The following is a 27,167-nucleotide window of genomic DNA, read 5'->3' as shown; positions in this document are numbered from 1 at the left end:
TGGCTATAGTATCATTTTTATTGTAAATAATTAAAATAAACTAGTGGACGAATTCTATATTTATTATCTTTATAAATTACAGTGACTTGAATATTTACCATACAGCAAATATATGATAAATGTAAGTTATAATTTGAAATTAACTTTAATCAATAAACTTTAAATGCATGATCTCTTTGACCTCTAGGTCAAATTAATTAAGTCTTCATTAACACATTATTTCATTATCGTACAATTCATTGCTGTCAGTTGATTGTTTTCTCAAAGGTAGTTAATGAAATGACCAGACATGGGTACATGTGACGCACAGTTACATTCAACACGTCTAAGATATGGATGGACATTGAACATGAATTGATATGTAGGACTGGACCTTAGTCTGTCCAGCTGCAGTTCAAAAGACACAGGAAGACACCTGAGAGTGAAAAAATGAGATTGAAAGAGTAGAAAAATATCCGTACTACAAGTTTCAGGAGGTTTGTGTGCACCTGATCGTCCCGCTAGCTAACTGCTGAATGTCGATGAGGGCTGCAGGTCGGCCCGACTCCTCCACCCAGACAACTGCTCTGTCTCTGGGGAAAAGGAGTCAAATCAGTAGAAAGTTGAAGTCTTTTCTCTTAAATCCAGTCCTCTTATATGGGTTCATCTGACTCCTCGCTGTCTCTCTCCTCCTGCAGGGAGGTCAGGGTGAAGACAGGGCTGGTGGGTGAAACAGGGGAGGCAGGAGGTGAAGCTGAGGAGATAGAGGGGGATGCTGGATCCTGGGGAGTGTCATCAGCTCCCCCTGTGGCTGTGAAGCCACCGCTGGTGCTCCCTGTGCTGCTGGGGGAGGAGGGAGCGTCGTCACTCCCAGTAGCTCCTCTGGAAGATGATGCTTTCCCTCGGAAGTCCTCTTTGGACTCCTTCCTCACCAGCTCCCCCTCATGTCTGCTCGCCTCCCCAAACATTTCTCTTTCTCGAGTGGGGGAGGAAGGGGTGGACGAGGCAGGCTGGTGCTTCTTGGATTTCCTGCTGGCGTCTCTGAAGCTCGCGAAAGGGGGACGAAGCCTGACCCCGCTACGAGTTGAGCCCTCTATCGCCTTCTGTAACTGTTAGAGGACAGGAAGTGGTTGAAATGTCGACAGAGGCCAAAAACCACGAAGCACAGAAACGCAACAATGTGGGATTAGTAAAGTGAACATCGAGGGAGCTGAGTTGTGGGGGGGGGGTGGCGAACGGAATAAGTGCATGAATCAGAGCAGAGAGAACGATGCACCCTGTGACACAGCGACGGGCCCACGACTCGCTGCCATGATGCATCGGGGGGGTCGCACCAGGGGAAGTGATACAAAACATGCAGATAGAGCGAAAACATAGAAACCCTTTACCTCTTTCAGTGCCACGACACCCACCAGCTTTCCAATACTGGTGACATAGGCGTGACTGAGACCCAGCAGCGAGAAGAGAGTGTGGGTCTGAGTAATGACACAGAGGGGGACATAATCCAGTCAGTGTTAAATGTATTGCGCAGTGACAAGCATGGCTGCACCGTTCCTCCTAAACGATTTCTCTGGAAGTAAAAGGAGAATTGTATTGCTGGGCTACGCAGCGTGAGTCATAGCATCACATTTTAAGATTCAAAGCCTTTTGAAGACAACTATAAGAAAAAACACTGAAAGGATTTACTGAGTTTAAAGGTCCAATATTGTAGAAAATGAAACTTCAATGACATTTCTTTGTTACAAAGCAGGTATATAGATTTTATATAAATAATGTGCAAGTGCCAGATAGTTCAATACAGAGAGAAACGTTCTCTATCAGAAACTGTGCCTTCTAATGAGCCGCCAGGATTCTTTGTGATTTTACAACAGCCCCTGGCCTCCCTGTGCAGGATTCAGTTTGTGAAATCCCCTTTGTTTTCATCCAGTCTCTATCAGTAGTGTTCTGTTCAGCTTCTCCAATGATCTCTTCAGCTTTTGATACTGTCTCTGTTGTTCGTTTACTCAGCTGGAGCATTGAATTTGACCGTCTGTTCAGCTCACTAAGTCCATGTGCATCTTTGTTTGCCAGATGACCCTACGTGCTTTAGCTCCAGCCCTCTGCTTTGGCATCTCCCAGTCTTGGCAGCAGACTGGCTGCATTTGAATGAATTAGAGGACTGCTTAGTATATAAACACAGTGTACTTCCTAAAATGTGGCATGTTGTAAATATAAAAGTGTAATTGAGTTTGATGGACACGTCTCTCAGGTGCTGCTGTGTTCACCTTGTGCAGAGACGTTCTCTCCACCAGCTGGAACGGGGAGGGGTCTATACGTATCTGCTCCATATCGATTGGTTTGTCCAACTCTGCCTCTTCCCAGGTTTTGATCTGCCCCAGCCAATTACAAGAAAGTGAGAAAGAGTCAGGGAGTGTCAACAGAGTGGCGAGTTAATGATCTGGATTGGTTTGATCGTCTCGGTCTTGTCGGCTGTGTAGATGTGCAATCATTAGAGAACAGTACCTCCTCTTGGGACATGGTGTCAGTCAGTCCGGGGGTCGTGGTGTCCTGAGGAAAGAGAAGGGGAAAACGGATGGACAGTCAGTCAGTTTGAACAGCCACACAGAAGACGATAAGATGCCCCCTGCTGGTTTTATCGCTCTGCAGAACACGTCAACTGTTCTATGTTTGTCATGCATGTGATGCTTCTCAGGCTGCACATAGACCGATGTCCCTGTCTGAGCCGTCACTGCCAGCTCCACAGCAGATCTCAGACACTCTGCTCCTTCCAGCGTTCGGGGGGGAAAGTGATGAGTGTGCAAGGTTGATGTTAGCGGCGTACCTGAGTTTCCGTCTGGACTGACGAGGACGTGGTGGAGAAGAGTCTCTGAAGGGCCCTGCTGACAGATGGCAGCTTGCGCTTGTCTGAGGACATGGTATGGCAGCACACATGTAAGAGGAGAGCGCAAGTGACATTTGATGGGTGAACTGGTCTTTATGTGCGGTGGAAGTGATGTGTTACCTGAGCCTGAGTCGTCGGCGGAGGCCTCCTGAGGTTTGGGGGACGGGATGGGCCCGTTGCATTCCTCCTGAGCTGAAGCAGTCTGAAGGCACATGAACTGTGTAAGGATTTTTTGGAAACAAAGAAATGTCCCTCTCAAAATCTGTGAAGCTGTTTACTGTGTGTTTTTTTTAACACCTTCTCAGCGGCCTCCTCTCCGCCCCCCTCATCGACGAAGGTGAAGGACTCCCAGCTTACTTTGGAGCCCGGGCCCGGTGAAATCTCACCCCTTTCGAACATTCGCCTCTCTGGTGAGAGCCACCAGTCAAGGACGGCCTGGAGCTCTGTTCTCTCGATGGAGCCCAGGAGAATCATGGATTCTGCAGAGGGAAGTGTGAGAGAAATGTGCTTTCTCTGGTTAGATAAGAAAATGAATGTTATTCTCTGTTAAATGTGAAGCTATAACGCCAGCAGGTGGTTAGCTCAGCTTTGGATAAATACCAGAGACAGGGAAACTGCTCGCCTGGCTGTGTTCAGTGGTAATAAATCTGCCCATGAGCCCCTCGTTGTGGTTTTGTGAGGGTGTGGGACTATTTCTTGGCCTCAAGCAGCGACTTCTTGGAGTCACAGATATGTTACTGAGCCTTTTCAGATGCTGGAGTCTTATTTTTAATTTTTAATAGAGCCAGGGTTCCTGTTTCCCCACATCTTAATGCTAATCTAAACTAAACACCCTCTAGCTGCCGCATCATAATAAACAAACGTGAGCGTGGTATCAATCCCTGCATGAAACAAGAAAGCAAATAACTATACTTTCCCCCATGTAAAATGTTTTTGTTAAATAAACAAACCGAGGGGAATCAGGTCCAAATTAATCGAGGAAAGAAAAAACAAATGACTAATCTTTCACAAAGGTTCATACCTTTAACACTAAGCATCTATAAAATAGAAGCAGGTGGTTCATCCTACCTCTAGAGTCGACCAGTGGAATGGTTTTCAGGCTCGAGGACTCCAGCAGGTTGTTCAATTCTCGATAAGTGGATTGAGAAGACAAGAACTTCACTCTGCGCACCATGATGTCTTCCACAAATATGTTATACTTGCTGTGGAGGCAGAGACAGTCGTTATCATTTGTCTTTAACGGACGCCTCACCTGTATGGAGAGCATGAACACAATGACAGCTGTAACCTTTACCTGATGTGCCCGAGGGCCAGCTCAGGCAGATAGGGCAGCTTCTTCACCTGGATGATGGAGTCATAGAGAGACGGCTGCAGACCCTGGGCCACCATGTTCGCGAGGATGACCGCCACCATCATCGGTAAGATGTGGGAGATTTGACCAGTCAGCTCGAAGCAGATTACTGCCGTGGAAACTGTGTGTGTGACGGCTCCCGTCATTGCAGCCGCTCCTGGTGGGAGGGTTTAGTATGATTACACTGTGTTATTATAAATTACTTGTTTTGTTAATCAAAGATTCTTGTTAATGAACCAACTTGGGTTTTGAAAGTGTGAACAGTGTTGGGAATTAGAAATCAAAGGGTTAAGCACTAAAAACATAGACATATCACATAAAACCAATACTTTATCTCATGTGGAGGTTGTGAGTGACTGGAACCTTTTTAAAGGATCTAAACGATTCCCACAGACAATTGCTCCCCAGCATTTCCAGCACAGATTTAAGATTAGAGGTGATTAGGCAAATTGCCCTGCTGACGTATGAACAAGTGAAAGCTACAACAAGCTGTCCACTCCTATTTTTAAATAAACATCATTACGGACCGTTTCCAATTCCCTCCCAATATCCTGCTCAGTTAAAATACTCAGGAGGGTCATTCTGTTGAGTAAGTTGTTGAAGAACACAAGAAAAAAACGGTGGGCTTTTAAAAATGGTGGCTGGAGAACTCAACCAATCAGGTATGTTTAGAGCTGCAGGCCCAGCCCCAAAGGTTGGGGTAAAGCATGGCCTTTACTGGGGGTGTATATAGATTTCCCTTAATTTAAACCCTGGTCCCTATGATGGAATCACATGGAGCTCCTACAAATGTTCCCAGAGAAAGATCCTGCAGTCAAAACACAGCTTATATATAGAAAAGTCTATATCCGCATATTTGCGTGTGGATATAAGGTTTAAATGCCAGGGCAGACAGCTAGGAGCAGAATACTGAAGACGGCTGCCATATTTAAATCTTCAGGAGATTAAACACTTTCAGAGTCACCCATTCGAAAAATGTTTAATCCTCGTCCAAACTGCAGCTTTACAATAAGTCTTCAGGGCTCTGGGGACCTGGGGGCCGCCACTAAGGATAGCAGACTGACCAATGACGGCGTAACCTCCCGGTAGGATGCGGTAGACTATCCCATCAAACAGGATTCCATTTGGGAATAGAGTTGCCATGATCTCTCCTACGAGGCGACCGAAGGCAGCTCCTTGAGGAGAGAGATAAGGCGTTCGGTTAAAGACAAATTGAACTGAAGCTCAGCGGGAGATACTACACTCGCATTACAAAATCCTCTTACCTAATATGAACACTGGCATAAAGGCGCCGGAGGGGATGGGCATGGTGGTGGAAAGTGCTGACATCCAGAACTGCAACACAAAAACATGATCAAGGTGGGATCCAGACCAGTCCCCCGGGTTTCCCATGCCTTCACATGTATTTAAAGGCAATCTTTACAGTGCACATGCAAGAGGGAGGGGGAAGACACCTTCATGACGAAGAAGAGTAGGAGGATGACAAAGACGCTGACTCGAGGATGCAGCCACACAGAGGAGCGCCCTAGGCCAGGCGGAGCAGGAGATCCTGCGAGTTTGGTCCAGGTGAAATTATCAAACAGGGAGTTGATGCACTCTCTGGGCATCAGCTGCCAGAAGGAACAGACAGACATAGGGAAATATTTGTTTTTAACTTGATTCCTCCCAGAAGAACCCTGCAGCTGTGTGCACAAAAGCTCCTACTGTTAGATTAGGATCACAAATTCAATGGGAAAAGGATCTGTACACTGGATTAAAGCACTCAAAACTTCACTGGACTGAGAGAAGGAAACATTGTGTTATCTGTCAAATGAGCAAAACTCTTTATATGTTAAATGCACTGACAAAACAAACGTATAAAAATATCTTAAATAACAAAACATATATACAAAGGTATAGAAGAGAGGCCTCCCGAGTCCCGCCCAATATCAGCTGGGATTGGCTCGTGCCCCCAGAAGCTTAATATTAAACTTTTCTACATATGATATCATATAGTACTCCCCAAGACTTGTAAAATGACTTTTATGCGTAAAAGTGATGGAGTTTCCCTTTAAGGTGCTAACAAAATATCTAGCCTTTATAGAATATCATGTAGAAACACAATAGATTCTGCTGAACATCAATATTAATGAACACACACCAGAAACAAGTCAGGGAGCATGAGATGTAATCTGTCTAACCTCTCCAGCCATGAATTGTCCAAATCCAGGAGGAAATGTCAAGGTGGCGATGATCAGGGTCACAGCACCTGGATAGATCAATCGACTGGGCGCACAAACACACACACACACACACACACACACACACACACACACACACATTTACAAGGAATCACAGACCCTTGGCAGAAACCTGCAGCATGACTAAGAAAAGGATGCATTACAGTAATGAATGTGCAAATGTGTGTACCAGCCCTGATTGTTCGGGCTCTCCCGGTGCTGCTGCTCATGTCTGTCTAATGGTGGAGACTAATGTTCCCTGACTGTTGAGTCTCGGAGGATAAGTGAATCTCTCCAGTGAGTGAATAACTGGCTGAAAGGTTGTTAAGGCTCCGCTGCTGCCACGGCCCGGTGTTGTGAGACTGATGAGTTTGGAGAGTGGAGCCGAGAAACATTAAGATGAACTGGGTCTGAATGCATCTGCTGCCAGAGTCGCAGGGGTTTAAGAGGCCAGTGCCGCACTAATCCACAGCAGCTGTGTTTGTGTGTGTGTTTTTGTGTGTGTGTGTGTGTGTGTGTGTGTGTGGTTTGGGGGTCTCACTGTTTGGTAAGGAAGCGTACGAGAGCAGTCGGCCTCCGCATGAAGAGAACCACCTGTCTGTTCAGGTAGACAAAGAACGCCCCCAAAAAGCCACAACAGATCCTGACACAGGAAAACAGTTTGTTCAGTCATTGTGCACAAGCACAGTTAGAACAACTTTACATCCTAACAATAGATAGAACTTTAGCTACACCAAAAAAGTGGCACTCGGAACATTCAAGACCGAGAAATCCTGCACAAAAATGAATCGTTTGATAATTTAAAAGATGTATTAGTCATAAACACATAGTTGGTTCTGCCTGTTATTCTGCATCCGCACCACAATCAGACACTGGGGAAAACATAACCTCCCTGACGGATGTAAATATGATGAAAAACACTTGAATCCCTGCACATGCACACTTACATACACCCACACACACGTGTCCTCACCCTATTATTGCAAATGCAGGCAGCTCCTGCAGGTCAAAGGGAAAATCCATCCTGAAGTTGGTTTTGAAGAGAGCTGTGATTGTGACTGAGAGAGAGACACAAAAATAGATGTTACAAATGATCTTTTAACCTCAAAACAAATATGCGATTTCTATCTCTGTTAAAATTCCCTAGATGTCTGAGCTCAGATGCTTGTGTTTGAATTTGCATTATTTGCATCTGTGGAAATCGAAAAAAGGACATAAAAGTTCAGGAAAAGTGGGAAATATATTTCATGAATAATACAAAAAACAACACCCACTGCAAGAAGTCAAAATAATAAAAATAACAATATTATTAAAGCGTGTTCTGTGGGATTTTAAAGCTGCATTAACAGTGAAACAGGCTGTTAACTCATTTGGAGTCATGTTCATGTCGTCCTAATGATTGTAATTTTAAATGCTGCTCTGTGTTCACCAGCTCGTTGCTTCCTTTGTCTGTGTGCTGTGTTCTGTGTGCTGCTGAGCAGGTACAGTGGGTTCATTAGCCTTGCTGCTAAAAAAACAGCTCCCAGTTGTGCCTGAAAGCAACATTACGAGAGCAGTGAGAAAAAAACAAAACAGGGAGGTTCTGAACTAACAATTCAAAACAAAGACGCTAAAGGGGAACTGGCAATATTCATATGTGGTATATAAACAACAGAAGCCAATTTTCAAAGTTTAAGTTCTTACCACCTGGAAGAAATATTCAATTTGGTGAGATGTTGGGGAGGATAAGGATCATAGACTGTATGTAATGATGTACGACACGTCTACACTTCATCCTGCTATCCTGAAAATATTCTGGATACCAATGTCGCCATCTTCCATATTATAAGCCCGACTCTGTAGTGATCAGGGGATGGAGCTGTGGTAGCGAGATCTCCGCAATACACACACTCGACCAATCGCAAGTCAGTGTAATCGGTCAATCGTGATGATTCACCCCATTTTTATAGCATCAACTAACTAATTCAAACCAAACTTACTGGAAGAATCAACACATGAACACAACTAAGTGTGAAAGGGCTACCCAAACTGACAGAAAGCTTCTTTGAGAAAATGCATTTGACGCGTATTTTGACTTTTCAGTTTGCTCCATGCCCAAACCATTAACACGGAGGAGGCAACATTTATGACATATACTACAGCCAGTGACAGACAGTCACCAGGGGAGCTGTCATGTCCTCCATCTTAATATACAGTCTATGGGTTGGACTAGCTGGGTAAAAAAAGAGTGCACTTGTAGTAGTATGAAATGAGCTGGAAGTTTCCCCTCCGGCATATCAGTACATAATTGGACATTTTGAATATAACAATTTGATGTGTGACTCTCGACAAAATGTAGATTTCAGGACAGTCTGTCTTGAGGGAGAATGGACGAGTGAATCTGTTAAAATAAGGCAGGTCATGTAATTTAATGTTCTTTTGTTGAATTGTGTCATATATATAAAAGGTCAGATATTAACATAAACTGTGAGAAGTGGCTGAATCCGACCTAAAGAAGAGACAGGATGCAGGGATCAAAAGCTACAAGTGTCTTTACTATGGGGCTGGTGCGTCTCACACATTCTGTAGGCGATGACTTAAAATGTTTTATCCTAAGAAGCATATCCAGCTGCTTTCCATAACACGCCAGCGCAGCAGAATTTCACGCCTTGTGTGTGTGTGTGTGTGTGTGTTTGTGCGTTGAACGTGCATCTGCTCCTCTTCTCACCGGCATCCTTGTTCCAAACAGAGAGCACCCTGAATATGAAGGCGCTGAATGTGGCGGCAAAATATCCCCGCCAGTAATTCCTCACCGCAAAGTAGGTAGACGTGACCTCAATACTGAACAACACCCCTGGTGGTGGGAGAGAGAGAAAGAGAGAGAGAGGGGAGGAAGGACAGAGGGAGAGGAGGGATTAGAGAGGAGAGGAGAAATGAGGATGGATGGTGAGAGGAAGGAGAGGAGGAGGAGGAGAGACAGAAATAGCAAAGGGGGTGGGGGGGTGGGAGAGGGGGAACGACAGAAATGAGTTAAATAAGCAGAATGAGACCAAAAACACTAGAAGCTGAGGGTGTAATTATACACAACAGGGGAACCGCAGGGACTGAACACACATACACACAGACACTCACACTTTTATATTGTGAACAAGATAAACAGCTGAACAGAACAGGGATGAAAACAGACAGTGTGTCCTTGTAGTCGCCCTCTTTTATCTGATCGAAAATGTGTTTTTTACTGTTTTTAACTTGCCCTCAGTCGGTGGATTTAGAGATGGTTTTGTGTACTTTTTGCACGATTGTTGATATTGCAACTCAAATTTTTTGATTGTTATATTATACCGATCTCTAAAATATCAGAAAATAGTCAAACAAACATCCAAACCGTTCAAGGTGACCTATTCACATTGTGTGTTTTGTATGTGAACAGTCCAAAACTGAAAAGCTGAAGCCAGAGAATTGGCAATTTAGCTTGAAAACTGATCGACTTGTTGAAAAATGTTGGCATCAGCTGCCAAGTGTGCAGTCACTCGCAAAAAGCATGAGAGGACGAGCAACATGTCATAAGTCAGTTTGTCTTAATCATTCATGAACCTTCGAAGCCTAACACATACATGTAGGAGCCAGCTACAAGAACGGATGCAGAACTGTGTTTAATGAGCTCCATCTCTTCATACTAGTACAAAATTTCACTTCCAGGACTAAGACCAAAGTTGACTATTTTAAATAACCCAAATTAAACAATGTCGATTTTATTCTACATGATTTTTTTAAATAAATAAAATATGGCAAAGCTTTTATTGTGTTGTGATGTATTTTCACAACTAAATAAGCATTACTTTAATGTAAAAAGAAACAAACCACTCAAATAAAAGCTTATTGATTTGTTTAACTTTAATAAGGGTTTTGGGCCTTTAAGACAAGTACAAGGTCTTAAGTTCTTGATAAAATCAAAAATAAAATTGAGCATGTGCTCAATGACGAAGTAAACAGGAGTTAGGATCTGGCTAATGATTAAATGCCAAACTTCAGGATGTTATTGATAACATTATATGCTAAAAAAATTTCAATAAAATTAAATATGGCAAACATCCCTTTGTTTTTTTTCTTGACTAAATAAGCAATAATCAAAGAGAAAGCCAATTGATTAGTTTTGGTTTAATGACTTTTTTGAAACAGGAAAAAAGGATCTGCCTGAGAGTTTCCTGTCAAAGGGGCTTGATGGTTTGTGACGTGTACTATTTGTGACACTACAGAACCAGATTGATCCAGAGCAGGGAAGTGTTAAGTGCAGCAGCTGTGATTGTAAGAGGCCGTGTGCAGATGTACAGTACCTCCTAGTGGAGTGCCGAAACAGCATCCCACCCCCACGGCACAGCCAACAGTCAGTATATCTGTGTAACCATAAGGGTTCTACTGACACAGAAAACAGAGAGGGAGAGGGAAAACAGAGGGAAGTGAAGGGGTGAGAGAGAACGAGGGATGAAAGATGTGAGATGATGAAGGGGGAGAATGATGGTGATGAAGGAGAAAGATTGCAGAGCAGGAAGACAGGAGAGTTTGAGAAGGTGAGAATAAAAGATCAAGGTGGAGAGGACAGGATGTGGAACCACAGGGGGAGGATTGACAGAAGGGAGGAAACATGGAATAAAGTGAATAAATAATGCTCACTGGAGTGTGGTAACAAATTAAGTCACAATGAAGGGGGGAAATCACACTAAGAGAATATAAAGCAGAGGAAGCACAGGGCGATGAGAGTGATCACACAGAGGAGGCAGTCAACAATCAGGAAACAAGGCAATCCTGAGAGACGGCATCTCAGAACAAACATTCAGGTAGCAGACCAAGAAAATCACCATTCATTATTCATGACCTTGAATTATTACGTTCCGTGTAACTTTTTAAAATCAGGTTTCTTGAGAGAGAACCTTTTATAATCAGTCTAACATATAATCACCCCCATCAAGGTGGTTATTACCATTTGTCTGTCTGGGACCATTTAATTGTTCACTTTCTTCACCTTAGAGAGATAGGGCGTTAGCATTGATGGAGCTATGCCCCGTCCGGGGGGCAAAGTTGCCTGGTTGTTAGAGCTCACTGAGGTATATGCAAAATTTTTAACATTTTGCATATACCTGCACATTGTTATAAAAAATAGGTACAAATGTATTTGAGGAAATGTCAAACTGTTCCCTTAAGTCAACAGAACCTTATAATCCAAGGCTCAGGCACTAGCGGGTCAATCTGCACGTTTGAAGTGTTATTCAGTGTTATTCATCACTCGTAATGCAGGCCACTGGTCTGAGGTCAGATTGAATCTCCACATTTGTGTTGCTGATGTTATTTGAGGAGGACAAAGCTGACCAGAGACCTGCGGCCGAGCAAGTCGATGGAGGCGGGACTTGCCTCCCACGGGGGCGGCGAAACAGGTGGCCACTCCCACGGCAGACGCACACACCAACAGGTCCTGGTTATGGGGGCCATTCTGGGGTTAGGGGTCATGGGTGGAAACGGGCGGGGAGAATGGGGAGAGAGAGAGAGAGAGAGAGGGGGGAGGGAGGGAGGGAGGAGCGTGTAGGGACACAGGCGAGCGGGGATGAATGAGAAAGTTAAAAGCGAGGTGGAGACAGAGAGAGTGGGGAAAGAGGGAGACATGGATATGGGAGGTCACTGTTAATACACATGCCAGACATAACCATCACACTATTAATACAGTGAGACACAAACACAGACGAGGCGTGAGGGGGGGAGCCAAAACGAAGACAAAAGAGATACTGGGGGGGGGGGGGGGGGCAACAGGCACCGACAGGGTTCCCACTTTCTCATCAATTTCAAATTCAAGGACCTTTCAATGAATCTCAACGACTCGAGATTTGAGCATTTGGCAAAGTCCGACCCAGAAGGGGCCTCGTGGGAGATAAGACCTTTTCAAGTGGAAAGTGTTGATAGAACTGAAAGACGAGGAACGAGGACATTTTCAAGGACATCCAGTCCTTTTCATTACAAGAGTCTACCGTCTGCAAAGTTTGACCTGATGAGGGAGATAAATGAAAAGTCAGGGAATCAACCAGGTTTATACCATTTAAACTGAGGGGACACATCCAGAAGCTACCACGGTTTTGTAACACCTGAAATTCCAAGGTTTATAAGGTCTGTTACATTGTTAGCTTTTAATCTGTTTTGTTTTAGTTTTACATTATAATTTAGAGAGCGCACAAAAGGCTTTTATATGACATAGATACATCCTGTGGTCATCACCTAAGTGGGCTGCGTCTACTTCCACTGGTTTACAGACGGCCGTGAGTTCATTTAAATGGAATAAAATGGACTGAACCCTGTTAATTTATTCTATTTCATAGAGACTGTTATATAAATAAGAATGTCGTTTTAGTGGGCCTAGTTTTTTCAGAGGTAAAGAATGCAAGCAATCCTGAATCTTTTTCTTCTTCTATTGTTTAACGCTGTCTCAACTTTAACCTCAACATCTTGTGGTCAGACAAGATTTCTGTCCTTTGGTCCGCACAGTGTTCTGAGGCTCCTTTCACACCTTTTAGTTTGGTTCTGAAGGACTTAACCAACAAGGAAGTTTTGATAACAATATTTCAATCAAAGCCACAAATGTAGGTGTCACTATTCCGTTTAGAGGAAAATCAGAAGATAATCAAAGTACATGAGTTTGAATGCACGAACATTGAGAGTGTACAATCTCTCATGGAATCTCATGTAATGCCAGCTGATGTAAGTGAGTCTGGACCAAAGTGGAGGACGACCTGTATCTGCGCCACCGCATAAACAAACATCACATTTCAAAATTGATTCGACTCAAATCTTTTCTGAGCCTGTGGGAACCCTGAAGTTATGATGGAAAAAACTGCATTCGACATTCAATCAGTGCATTAACTGTGAGGAGTGAGGCTCATGGGTACGTTAGTCTGCTTTGCTCAGTGCCTCGGCTTACCTCATAGATTCCAGAGAAGATGGACATGAACCGGCTCAGCACTGCGGCACAGATACTGGCGATGTGCACAAATGGACCCTGGAGGAGACAGGACATGTTTGACATTTGATGTTATCGACCCAGACACTGACTATTGTCTATAAAGCAGAATGTCCAAAGTGAGACGTGTTGTATCAGAACAGATCAATTATACTGCCAATGTGGGATGGAGTTGCCCTGCTCCTGAAACAGGGACAATGAATGTACTGCTTTACTGAGAGCTCGAATAATTTGCATCAGTCCCGTGAGAGGAGGAAGAAAGGGGGGGGGGGGGGGGATGACAGGAGATCATTTATCATTCTCCAAGCTCCAAGAGGAAGGAGAGAAGGAGTGATGGGAAAAGAAAAGGATAGAGGAATAGGGATATGATGAGGATGGTGATGGTGGATTGTGATAAGATACAAGAAATAGGGCAAATCTGTGAAGGTGGGTTTGTTTACCTCTTTGCCCACTGGCATTCCACTGCCCAGGCCAGCAGTCAGGCCCACGACCTTGGCCACGAAGGCTTTCAGAGTCAGATACTCCTTCAGGACTACACCTCTAAGAATGGTTTTCAGCTCTGGGATACCTGAACCTGAAGGGTCAAGAATTAAGGTTAATCACATTACGAGTGCAAAGATGGTGACTGCTGTAGAGGGGGGAGGGGAAAGGTCAAAATGCAGCCACTACAGGAAACTTGGACAATAGGAGGTAAGAAAAAGAGCCAGTGGATGGAGAGGATAAGAGAGGCTGACAGGTGATGGAGAGCTTACCGATGGCCTGTGGGGAAACCAGATGACAGAAGAGCGAGGCGAACATGACAAGGATCATGGGATACGTAACCCAGGCCAGGTACTGGAGCGCCACGTTGCCCTTAAGCTCCACATGCACCCATTTATAGGCTGAAAGAGAGAAATCAAACGACAGGAATAAAAAAGAGAAAATGGCAGCAGTAAATCCCCATGACCTTGGCCTGTGATACCTTGCAGGCTCTTGGCGCTGGTGTAGTCCATGCTCCAGCTGACCAGAGCCATAGTCAGTCCCAGAAGAACCAGGAAAATCCAGTCCTCCCCCATCTTGGTCACGATGTACCGCCGCACACGCGCCAAACAATCTGGGACAGCGAGACAAAATTAATGATTTCACCCCGAAGCCGTTTATCACTTGATTTAATTACTGACAGTTATTTATTTTAACTGTGCCTGAGAGGGAATCATTCAGGGTGATTATGGGTGTAGTGATGATGCTGTGGCTCATCCCAGAAGTACCTATACAGTCGGTGTAGAGTGATGTGAATGTGAATGGACATTTAGGAAATGGTGTATGTTTATTCTCCGGAAATTTGTGTAAATACGTAGAATAGAATTATAGAAAAGGAGGAAACTAAAAATATCACAGGTAAGTGTTTAAATCTGTACACAGGTTAAAGTCCTTACTCTTCTCGGAGAGGTTGGGTTTAAGCCCCTAGATTGTAACATGTTTTCTTTTTTAAGCTAAGAAAAAAAAAAGGCTCTTAAACAGCAAAATGACTGAAGCGATGTCTTATCAGAAATTTTCTTGCACTAAACAAAGCCATGCTGAGTGGAACTCCTGGTGACGAGTAAATTGACTTTGACTTGCACAATAAGTCGAGAACAGCTTTAAGTAACAAACTAATCAAATCCTTAAATGAAGTTCTACAGTGTCCACGGGGAGGTCGACAAAAAGATTGAATATTCATCAATAAAACAGATAGGAAACACCAGCAATTATTATTGATTTATTAATCTTGATGATAAATGTAAATGATGTTTAGCACAGTTGTGATCACTGTTGAAATATAAAAGCAACAATGGAAAACTGCTCTGAAAACTTTTCATGCATGTTTCATTAGGAAAGGTTATGTAAAGTGTCTAAAACTAAAGTTCTCATTGCAGAACACGACCCTGCATGAGTGGTATATTTATACATTATATACTATGTTATATTTTTAAACTGTCATTACTTATGCATTAATGTGTGAGCAGCATTTTGATGTAGTGGAAGGTCAGTCGGGAGTTAATGTGTAAATTAACATGTGTAGTGTTATGTAGAGTAAAGAACACGTAATAATCTTGTGACGTAGAAGTATAAACTATAGAGTTCATAAAATGTACTTTGTAAAGTAAAAGGAGCTTAAATGATGTCATTAAATTCCACTACTGACTGATTTCAATGTCCTTTTTATTTTCCTGGAAATGTAGAAGTTTTAGTAAGTTCTTTAATTAAGCCTGATAATATATACGCTGACTCCAGAGTGTTTTAGGCTTAGTATATTCAAATGAGGAAAAAGTTATTAAGCTTTTTCTTTAATAATTGTATTCATGCAGATTGCAGATGGTTAGGTGACAGAGACAAGACCTTTGTTTTGAAAAACATGATTTTAAATATATCAACAGTTAACTGAAAGACTAAAATATGAGATGTTAAAATAAGAAATTACACATCGTATCTAAAATCTAAAATAAAAACCCAATTCCAGGTGGTGCTGAATCTCCCCCCTCCTGTGAACAGCGGCCTTATCAAGCTACAGCAGCAGCCGCTGTTTATGAGCTCATCATGTTGCTTCTAAAATCTCACTCTACAAATTCAGCAGTATTTGAAACCATGAGGAAAATGTTTGTCATCCAATAAAAGGATGAAATTATAGATAAAGTAAAGATGATTGAGCTACTTGTATTTCCACCACTGTTACTTGGTTACCACATTGCCAGCAGCAGCTGCAACACGACCATGGAAACTGTGAAATCCCTTTTGTTAAGCACGTGAATGTTTAACTCTCTGCTGGTCACCTTGGCATTTGGAGTAGGGACGAGGCTTCTTGGTAGATGAGGCGTGGCTCTGATGTGACTCCAGGGCCACGGGGTGATGGTGCTGATGAGGATGATGATGATGCCGCCGGCCGTGGCCTCTGCGGCCCGAGGCCGCGGCGTCGTCCCCCGTCTGTCTCTTCCATTGTCTCTCTGTCAGCAACCGGGCAGCCTCCCGCCTGGCAAAGTTCCCCAGCTGCTCCCGGTACTCACCGTACAGCTGCAAACGAGGGGAAACACTGACAATGAGCCGTGAAACCAAAAACCACACGAGGCGAGAGACCACATGTTTGTGGCAGCTCTCTGGATGCAGAGAGCAGAGGAGGGAGAGAAGGGGAAATACCTCTGACAACTGAGACCTGGGTGGAGGATAAAACTAGATCCAGAGTCTTGGGATAATGAGGGAGAAAGTTGGGGGGGGGGGGGGGGGGGTTGCATGGGTGTAAGGGATACACTGCAACCTGAATACCCTGGCAGAGAGAAACGGACAAAACTGGCATAGAGATCGGAAAGTACCCTCCCCTCAGAGGTGGCAGGGGCTGGACAGGAGCCACAGGATGAGATCCTGGAAGAGCGGACATTCCGCATCTTCCCCTTCCGACTCTTGTGTGCGCTTTACACCTTCAACCACGTGGCCACATGCACACACACACGGCCAGAAAACCTGACACCCTGTGATCCAGTGTGATCGCTTTGCGTTGCGCTGGAAAAAAAAAGGGAAACCCACAGCGGATATAAAATACTGCAGATCCAGGTGCAGCTATGATGTGCAACTGAAACCCGGAGATCACATGGATCCCAGCTCACAGAAAGTGGAGATGCTACATCACACAGAGCTGCCAGGCATTTCTGTCTCATGTTCACACAGAGGAGGAGAGCTGACAGGTCCAACTGTGAGGCCCTCAACCGACTCACTGACTGAAAGCTCGACTAAAAGCATATCATTACATTCACCAACATTAGGTGTATAACAACAATCTGTCTAGCAAAGACCACATGTCAAGGACAAGTCGGCTAAATCTTTCTTTTGAAGAGACTTTCATCAGTTTACAGCCGTTTTAAAAACTGCTGTACACAACCTGTTCACTCATATAAAGCGTAACAGTGACCACCCACTTTCAAAGCGGCTCTGGTTCTTAAGTTAATTCCCCTTTCAATTTTCTCAAATTACATGTCGCTCTACGAGGATTGTGGGTAGTGTAGTTTTCTCTTTGACAATGCAAATAAAGCTGAGTAGATGTCAAACAGACTTGTGGCTTCTTCAGGTGCAAATAACCTTCTATCACAATCTTGTCTCTTGTGGCTGATAATCAAAATATCGATTGAGAAAAACGAACAGGGAGTTTTACTTACAGAACCCTGTTGCTCCACTGAGCCCTTACAACCACATAACAACGTGACTCACACAGAAGTTTGTCATTAATATCATTGTTGTCATGCAGTTATCGGCTCTTGACAACTTTCGAAGCCTCTCAATGACGGACTGTTGTGTTCAGGATTTTAAATGCCTGAACACAACGAACCACAAACTGATATTCTCCACAGCGCTGCACCGCTTAACAGCTTACCAGCTCTAATCCAACAACTGCTTGTCGACTCTCATACTTACGGTGCAAAAGCTGAGACAACAGTGGACCGGTGAGAAGCTACACTGAGATCTGCAGGCCACGCTTTTATTAAAAATATTTGGAATCATGCGAAGAGCTGTTTAAATATCACCTCCACAAGTCATTGATCGGTTTTACCGTCTGAATGATGGGGTTTGGTTTCGGAGGAAAATGACGAAGAGGAGATTCTGTCGAACGTCAGCATTTATTTCCATCACACCATTCATATGCTGTCAGCACAGACATCATCGGCAATTAGAGGTGCAGTCCCTTGCCCATGGTCACTGCGGAATGGAGTTGCCCGGGGATCAAACCACTGACCTTCTGGTTAGTGGTCGACCCTGTCTACCTCCCGAGCCACAGCCGCCCAAGTTAACCAACTTGTATAATTTGGTTAAATTAACAAAAGCAAGAGTTGTTGAAAGCTTCCTCTTTTTTTCTTGTTGAAAAAAAAGTTGTCCAGGTTTCAATCTCTTATAATTATCATATCATTTCAATTATTTATTTTCTCACTGCAGCTTTCTGCAAAAACAACCCATTAAACCTGCTCCTGAAAAAAATAAAATTAAACATTAACAACAGATGCACCAGAGTAACTTCTGAAGATTAAAGACAAACGCCTGCAGCGTTTGATTAAGCATGACAGCATTAATAAAAAAACAAACTCAGAGCAGATGGAGCCTCTGGTCCTCGAGTCTTTACCTGTTTCTCATCAGTTGCCTCCAGCATGATGTGGCCACGTCCCTGCTCTGTCTCCACTGTCCTCCAGTGCAGACAACCTCTACATCACCTCCACCACTGCTCTACACATTAACGCCAAGGCACTAATCCATCAACATCATCAAACGGGGGGCTGCCACCAGACGCCATTAAACCAGGTACAGCAACAGGAGGAACCTGCTCACCCTCCACACAGAGAGAGACCTGTTGTGGTTTCAGCTCCAAGGTCACAGTCAAATGATCTCATATCAAAGACATCTCTTCATAGGATATTTTATCAGACTAGTTTTTGTATTTAATGAGTTTCTTTTCTCTCATTGTACTGCCAGTGGCTGTTATTCCGGATCACAGGTGTATTTCATAAGTTCCACACATCTCATCATTTGAACGTTAAATTACGATGAAATTATAAATGTGACATTTTTATTTGACCCTGAGCTCTTGAAAAGACATTTCATGGACTTGATTAAATTTGAAGTATGAAAAAGACGACTGGATAATTGATAATAGAAATGACTCAGACAACCCAAACAAACTACTACCCGAGAAGTGATTAAATAAAGTCCACGGATATTTCTAAACAGAAATAAATGGGAAGCAGTCTGGGCTGCAGGGACCCCACTCACAATAAATATGTATTTTCTCAGCTTTTTTGAAGAACACAATGTGCTTGAACAAGGAACAATTTTCTTAATATGCTCAACAGTAAACAAGGAACAACTTAAATGTGCACCTTAATAAATGTAATAAATGTAAATAAATTGTGGCCCTAACCCTAACCCTCGCCACCTATTTAGAAAAACCCTAGCTCCGCCGCTGGAAGCAGCTGAAGCAAAGCGTGAGAGCGAGACTTGAAGCTGCGATTCGTTCCCGTCATGCTGACTTTGTTCACGTCTCCATCCCTCAGCCTCGTGTTTGCTCTCGTGTCAGCACGTAACCTTGAGCTGCGTCCACCTGAACCACATGGGGCCCAGAGGTGAGCTCACCAACCAACATTTCTCCCAACTTTCACACGCTATGAACATACACACACTGTCGTCTTTTTGACTCTGACCTTCCCACATCAGGTCGTCAACACCCGGGGACAGACGGTACCCCCCCCCCCCCCCCTCCCCTTCCCCCTGCCCCCTTCTCCTGCTGCATCCACTCACACTAATTTACTCCCAGTAAGATTCCCTCGCCCTACCCTGGTGGCTCTTGCTGTTTTCCAGCACTTTTCTCTCTCCCTCTAATCTTTGTGAAACACATGAAGGTAGTCAGGCGTCGGAGTACAGCTCTGACACTTGCACCCCTCATTATTAGTTTCTTTGCTTTCGCTGTTGTGCTCGCTGCAGGCCTCGCGGGATGAAGAATATTAAAACCATTCCTCTCTCGGCTTTGTTAGAGATACAGAGTGTTGTGAGCTTTGAAATCATTCTCCTGTATGAGCAGTCTCTAACAAGGTTATTCGTATTGTAACACAAACATAACATGAAAATCAAGAGGTAGGGGGAGATGTTTAAGTGTAAGGAAAAGCAGAAACAGGCTCGTAGAAACAAGAGAGAGGGGAAGAGAGAGCTTCAGTCATAGTGAGAGCTGCTAATAGATGCAGAGGTTCAAGGGCGCAGTGACATTGAGAGTTAATTAAAAAAAAAAAATTGCACATTCCTGCGTCTCACATGAGAAGGAGTCCGCACTGAATATTCATAAATATTTCTTTGTGTTCTTGAACATGCGTTAGTGTGTTTGTGTTTGTCTTTAAAAGGACTGTTTGTATGAATGGATTCTTTGTGTGTGTGTTGAGGCTCTACAACAATTAAGTCCTGTCCCTTAGCACAAGGTTAATGATAAAATCTGACCCACTCACTGACTGACAGATCACCAGATAACCCCCCCCCCCCCACACACACACACACACATACACACGTGTCCATATGTACACACTAATTAACCAGAACATCAACATTACCATGCCTCGCACAAACACTGTTCAAGCTGTCATGTTCTAATTAAGGCACGTCGGCGCAGCCAAGAGAACAATAAACCAAACTGTAAACTTCCATGTGTTATGCATGAGCCCTCATTCCGACTGCACGTTGTGTAATCCAGGAAAACTCCAGCGCGGAGGCCTTTGTGTGCTCCCTGACCCCGGTGTGCATTTAACTTCGCTTCGCCACCACATGGAATTTAAAATCCAAAGTCAGTAAAAAGAAGAAACTGCACAAAAGGCGCAACCTCCACCTCCTCCCACTCACCATAAATAAATCTTTACAAAAACGGTTCCAACTCTAGGCAGAGAACATTTCCATATACAAATGAGTCGACCTTACCAGAAACTGATCTATATTCAGAACTGTCTCAAAAGTGTTGATCCGCTCCCGCATCATGTTAGTGGTTCCGCCTGCAGGCTGCTGCTGCTCACCGGGGACACACTGGTAATTCTGTTCCTTCTTGTCTTTGCCAGAGTGACAGACACAGTCTACCTGCTACCTGCATACAGCGTAGACCTCAGTGACTGACAGGTATGGTCTCACACACACACACACACACACAGACACACAGACACAAACACACAGACACACACACACACACACACACACAGGGGAGAGCAGTGGAGGTTAATACAGACACTTGAAGCCTGACAATAAATTGTCAGCAGCTCTTAATTCAGGACGCTGCTCCAGCAGATTCCAGCAGCACACAAGCTTAAGGAATGAAAATAATACCTTCTCACTGAGTAGAGACCATAACCATATTATCATAGAGTCGGACCGGCTGGATAATACTGTGCTGTACTTCAAATGCCTTCAGCATAGAGGACATGATCTAAAGCCTGACTTGGCTCTATAGGACAGGACTAAATGAGAGCACTGGATCCTCAAGACATCACATTTAAACACACTAGATCCAGATTATATTTATTGGGATTTGTTAAATTTTACACCAAGAGCATTGAAATATTCTCTGAGAAATCACCAAAAATGTTTGTGGAAGTATGTCAATTCATTTTTGCATAACTCTGCTGACTCTCACCTCCTTGGCGGAGGCAATACAAATTGCAGCAGATAAAACAAGCAGATCTTCTTGCTCATTTTGCACAAGTCAGTGTTATCTGGTAATATCTGCCTGACGCTACATTCGTTGGTCTCTATTCTTCAGTGAAGCTGTTCTCTCTCAGTAAAGTGGGTCACCCTCTGCGGTTCTGTTGTGACCCAGTAGTTCTCACATGGTTTCTGGGTATTTGGGGACCGGAGTGCTGCTGGTTCTCGTCCCCACCAGGCAGCTGTTTGCATTTATATGTGTGGAAAACAGCAGCGTTCGGTCTGTGGGTCTGTGGTGATTAATGTCAGTGTGGGTGCAGTAGTGGAGCGGGACACTTTGTCACGAGACGTCAGCGGCAGCCATGAATGATGTGGAGCTTCTCCGCCCAGCAGGAGAAGAACATGATTCTATTTCCATTTCAGCACTGTGAGGACATATTTAGTGTGAATACATCTGATAGGGTTTTACCCTGAATAGTCTGTTATTGCTAAGGAAGGCATTTCCTGGTATCTTTACCTGATGCATTCTGGGATATACACTTCTGCCTATCGAAGGAAAATGGATGGAGGGAGGCAGCTTTCGGAACATTTTCTAAATATAAAATATAATAAAAATGTCCTTGATTTCTCAGAAAATAATGACTGGGTCTGGATGTTAAGGGGACTGATATTGTGTGTTTGCAATGTTGTGCAGTTCGGCTAGATTTAAGGTGACGTTGGGCTTTGGTGGAGGTTTGTGCTTTTAGTGTGTTTGTTATTTGACCATAACATGGAACATGTCAGTTTTTGATAAATCAGTGATGATAAGATTATTTTGATAAACGCTCATCTTAATTTTTGTGCAGTTTACATACATTTTCAGAGGATCCAGATTTAAAGTCGACACTCACAGCTCAATTGGAGCGTCACTTTTAATTTCACCGAAAAGCCATCACGAGTTCAGATGCGTGTGGGAGACGAGGTCCTGATTCATACTGAATTTTGTATTTATTTCTCCACGTATCTTCGAGCTCTGTGACACATTTCATATCACATTGGACTGAGTGTGACATTCATGCACACTTGCTTTTCCGAGCCGTCTCACCTACGCCTGAACCTTTCACGTTTCTCCCTCACTCTCCCCCCAGAAACTTTCCCTCTCGCCACCCCCTTGTCCCCATCCGTCCAAATCCCCCCCCCAGCCTGGGGTGAAACCTTACTCGTGGATAAATTTAGCAGCAGTGTGACCCAATGTTCACTGACACACTTCTCCGCACCTCTCCCTCTCTCATGCCGTTTGTCTATCCTTCGTCCCGTCTCCCCCAGGAGGCCCGCTTCATCGACAGATGAGGGGGGGGGGGGGGGGTAATAACCTCCACACAAAAACAATGACAAGCTATTGACACTATTACAAACTTAACATAGCGCCTCATCCTGTAGCTACTGGTGTAATGGCGAGCAGTTAAATTATTACATTATCGCGACCTCTGTAATTGAACAGACGCATCGAGCGGCTGTGATATCGTATGAAAGTTAATGGCTTAATCGTCGACATCCCGGTCATTCCCGTCTGCGAGACATTTGGCAGGTGAACATTATCCCTCTCTGTGGCCTGTACCATTTGAGACTTTCGAGATCCATTTCACTGCTGTTGACATTCTCGCCGATTGCACGACCTCATTTTTAACCACACACATTGTAGCACACATCCAGGTGTATGGAGGCGAGGGCTGCAGATTGAACACAGGAGCAGCGTACTGTTGTCGTCGCCCCTCCAGAGTGTGCGTCAGCGAGACACTGCTCCACAGAGGGAGCTTCCTCCTTGTTAAGGTCAGGGGTCAACAACAGCGCTGTGACTTGGAAGTAGTTAACACAACTTTACGAACCCAGGGAGCATTCATTTGCAGGTCACAGGGTTTTTAGTTGTCGGGTTGAAGTCGGGATCCAATGAGCTGAAAGGTGTTTTTTTTTCCAGCTGTCTCAGTTAAATACTGTGGCTGAGTAATGAGTCCTTCATTTCTCAGCAATTTAAATAATATGATTTAATTATTTACCTCATAAAGTGGCCACTGAGTTCAGGTAATAATGATGATGGGGAAAACTGTTTTGAATTCCTAAACGCCTCAACAACATTATCGTTATTCACTGTGCAACCTTTTTATGTCAGTAATTACGAGTTCTCACTTCTCACAAGTGTGCAAAAAAAGTATTTAATAAAATAGGGAAACTAAAGATTGTGTCTGAATGCAAGAAACAATTTAGCTTTTATGAAAATGAATTTTGATTGCTAAATGTATATTATATATATAATGCCCTTCATTTCTTTGTAATAATTACCAAATTACGCTATTAACAGGAAACTTTGATCATGATTAATATTATTGTAACATATAACTAAATCATTTTACTCCTATTTATTCAATTCATATTTCATTTATTTATATTATTCAAACTTCAGATTTTACTGTTCATTCCTGTATTATAGTAAACCATTTGTTAATGGCAATTATAGGACTACACTAATAACGTTTATCCTTTCCTGTAATATCGACCAGTTTCTTCTAGAACTGCAGTTTAAACAACATTTATCTAAACATCTAATAAACGTATTTAACTTTTTACCAATTAAACAGTTTAAACTTCAACTCTCTATTGGGAACAAGCAGACATTTTATTTTTACTTCCACCATCAGTTTACATCTGTGAAGATCTTGTTGACTAAATCATCCACCTGGATATATGAACCTCCAAATCCTGATTCTGATCAATAAATACATTTTATTAAGAGGATCTAATAACAGCTCTACACATAACTCATAAAGCTCTTAAAGGCTCTAATTTCCGCTCTCATGCACAACACATACATACACAATCACAGCTTTCACACCTAACAAACATGCGAGGTCGCAGCGAGACATTAGGCGTGTAAATATTGAGATTAATTGAGATTCCTTTTATTTATCTGACCGCTGGTCTCACAAGAGGCTCCTCCTCCTCACTTTGTCAGTTGCTGCTTTAATATAACACACTTTGCATACAGGCACTCCAGCTTCTTATGTATCTGTCATTAGGAATCTTCTAATTCATAATCAACATCAAAGAAAATGACCTTTAAAAAAATAAACAGGATGCAAACACCGCGCTTGAAAAACATTCTCTCAAAAGAATGTGATTCATTCGTGTCCAAACGACGGCTGTGATTGGACAACAAGAGGATTAAAGAAATGAATAAGCCGGTGGGGAAACACCAACAGCACATGTCATGATGTTCCTGCGAGGAATGACCATCATCCTGGATGAGTATTTGAACAGATGAACCGAAGGATATGGTGACATGACTTCATCTCAACAGGCACATCTAACCTGTCTGCTCAGGTTTCCTGTATATCGGTATTTATATCCACCAACACATGAAAACAGCAATGACTTTACAAGGCTGCAGCCTGAGAAGGCGTACAGAGACGGCAGGAACATCATATAGAAGGAACATCTAGAGAACACAACAACACAGTCAAATGCAAGAGATCAAAATATAGCTTAGTGTTTCAATACCAAAATAAAAAATAAAATCCCTGTTTACTGCAGGGAGGAGTTTATCGCCTTCACTCAGCATTTCATAACGTGGGAGGTGTGAAACCAGCAGAGACTGTTAATGTGTTTGAGGGCTGTAGAGATAAACATGACATAAAGCTGCGGAAATCTTGCTTCGAGAAGAAAAGAGAATAGGCAAAGAGGAGGAAGAGGAGGAAGACGAGGAAGGGGACGAGATAAAGAGCACAGATTCAACAGGAAGACATGAGAGGGACTTTGTGTGGTGCAGCAGAGAATCAGGAGAGAAACAATAACGCAGGTCGTTGATGAAATCGGATGCAACAGGTGAAACCGAATGGAACAGAGGGAAAAAGTAATGAGAGGAAGGGGTGAGAGAATTAGCGAAAGTAAATACAGAACAGTAAAGGATGGTTAGAGAAGATTAAAAAACAGGTGGGGAGATGGAGAGATGAGGGAGAGGCAGATGAAGGGAGGTAAAATGAGGAGACATTTTAAGAAAGGACAGCAAACACACAGGTAGAGGGAGATTGGGTAAAGCCCTACCAGGGTCTGCTGGTATCTCAGAGCCTTCCTTTGCGACGCATCTGCAGCCATTGACACGCTGTCACTGATCCAAAAATAACCTTGCTGGACACCCCAGCATTTCCAATGGCGTGGGCAAAACCATACACACACTCTCTCTCTGACTTATACACCGTGCACACACTTCAGACCAGGTGGAGTACACACGCCTAGATCTTAAGATTCGTATCTCTCACTACACACTCATTATTCAAAAACCCCGGTGACACGGAGGAAAACCCAGATGAGGTCCGGCCCGAACCCGCTCTTCTCCAAGTGATCCAGTCCAGCTCCACAGCGGGACCGAAGGAACAACGGGCAGGAATCAGACCGCCGGACAAAGCAGAGTAAAGCCGTCTGGTGAGGCAGTGAAGGACGCAGCCCTTTCCTTTATTAGAACTGCAGACACCTAATAACACACACACACAACCTGTTGCCCTTAGCAGCACCCTCCCTGCCAGCCGGCCATTAGGTGCGTGTGTGTGTGTTTTTCGAATGGAGTGTTCTTGTTTGCACAGGGGTGGTGGGTTGGGGGTTGGCGGGGCACCCCCCATAGGGCTGCCCCTGCAACGTGAGCAGGAAGGTGCACACGACACCCCAATGACAGCTCACACTTAATCAGCCAATGATGCAAGGCAATCCCCATAACATTCACATGCTATGGCAGCCCTGCCTTATGGGAGGAAAAGCACGAAATGGGCCCTCCCACAGTCCAACACGCGCCACAAAAATGCTCAGGACTGTAAAGTGATCTCCATATTGCTTAACCTCTTCAGCAGGTTCAGGTCCAAGTGAGCTGATCCAGGAAAGGGGGCTAAGCATATATATGTTGCACATCACTTTCTAAAAGCTGAAAAGCTCGAAAGCCTTCGGGGGAAGACCGCCGCCGCTCTGCAGCCCCAGAGACCACATCCCACTCAAGACATGTTAATCTAAACATCTCTAACCGGCCCGAGCTCTGGTTCCTCCGCGCTCATGCAGATGAGACAGGCGGCCATTATGAAAACCACAAAGACACAGAGACGCACACAGATCCCCCTTAACCCCGCCCCGCTTTGTGGTCCACACGCCAGCACATAACAGCCTAATCTCACAGCTACATCGGAGGCCAGCGAGAAATGTGTTACTCTGACCGCCGGCGTGTGTATGCGTGTGTATGTGTGTGTCAAAAGAGAATGACTGCGGACAGCTGGCTGGGCCTCTATCTGATACACGAAGAACATTATCACCGGGCAGCATGCAGTGCAAGAGATACATACGTCCCGCTCACAACATGCAGAGACCTGAGCGCAGCGGAATAGCAGGGTGCCAGTTATACTATACCTGAGAACGGAGAGGACGGGCTGTACGCTGGGAACAACACACACAAACACAGCAACAAGGGGGATCAAATAAAGGGACGCGTGCAAAGGAGCAGCCGAGGTGCAGGGAGGACTCACACACTCGTTCTGCAGGAATCGGCTTGAAACAGACGTGTGCATCGCCAGACACACACAGATGCTTATGCAACTTGAA

At 44.0% G+C, this 27,167-nt stretch overlaps 1 protein-coding gene across 1 annotated transcript; it reads right to left on the bottom strand.

The window, feature by feature from the left end:
• On the bottom strand, nt 1-27,093 carry clcn1b (chloride channel, voltage-sensitive 1b). The gene is made up of 23 exons (XM_062399906.1): nt 25,635-27,093; nt 16,196-16,433; nt 14,368-14,499; nt 14,159-14,287; nt 13,847-13,980; nt 13,368-13,445; nt 10,744-10,822; nt 9,138-9,263; nt 7,404-7,488; nt 6,972-7,073; nt 6,392-6,476; nt 5,666-5,821; nt 5,477-5,546; nt 5,276-5,386; nt 4,155-4,368; nt 3,929-4,062; nt 3,158-3,339; nt 2,981-3,062; nt 2,801-2,883; nt 2,482-2,526; nt 2,244-2,348; nt 1,368-1,454; nt 1-1,088 (listed from the first exon to the last, which is right to left on the bottom strand). The coding sequence occupies exons 1-23, from the start codon at nt 25,683-25,685 to the stop codon at nt 633-635; spliced, it is 2,964 nt and encodes a 987-aa protein (XP_062255890.1). The 5' UTR covers nt 25,686-27,093; the 3' UTR covers nt 1-632.
• Nucleotides 27,094-27,167: the final 74 nt, after the last annotated feature.

The sequence above is a fragment of the Platichthys flesus genome, chromosome 11 (genome assembly GCF_949316205.1).
Source record: "Platichthys flesus chromosome 11, fPlaFle2.1, whole genome shotgun sequence".
Lineage (NCBI taxonomy): Eukaryota > Metazoa > Chordata > Actinopteri > Pleuronectiformes > Pleuronectidae > Platichthys > Platichthys flesus.
Note: the sequence above shows the minus strand (reverse complement) of the source record. Positions and strands in the feature narration are given on the sequence as shown.

Coding starts and splice junctions, on each gene's coding strand:
- clcn1b (XM_062399906.1), bottom strand. CDS start 25,685: ATGGCTGCAGATGCGTCGCAAAGGAAGGCTCTGAGATACCAGCAGACC. Junction 4,063..4,154: donor CTGGCCCTCGGGCACATCAG/GTAAAGGTTACA, acceptor CTGCCTCCACAG/CAAGTATAACATATTTGTGG. Junction 2,349..2,481: donor ACACCATGTCCCAAGAGGAG/GTACTGTTCTCT, acceptor TGGCTGGGGCAG/ATCAAAACCTGGGAAGAGGC.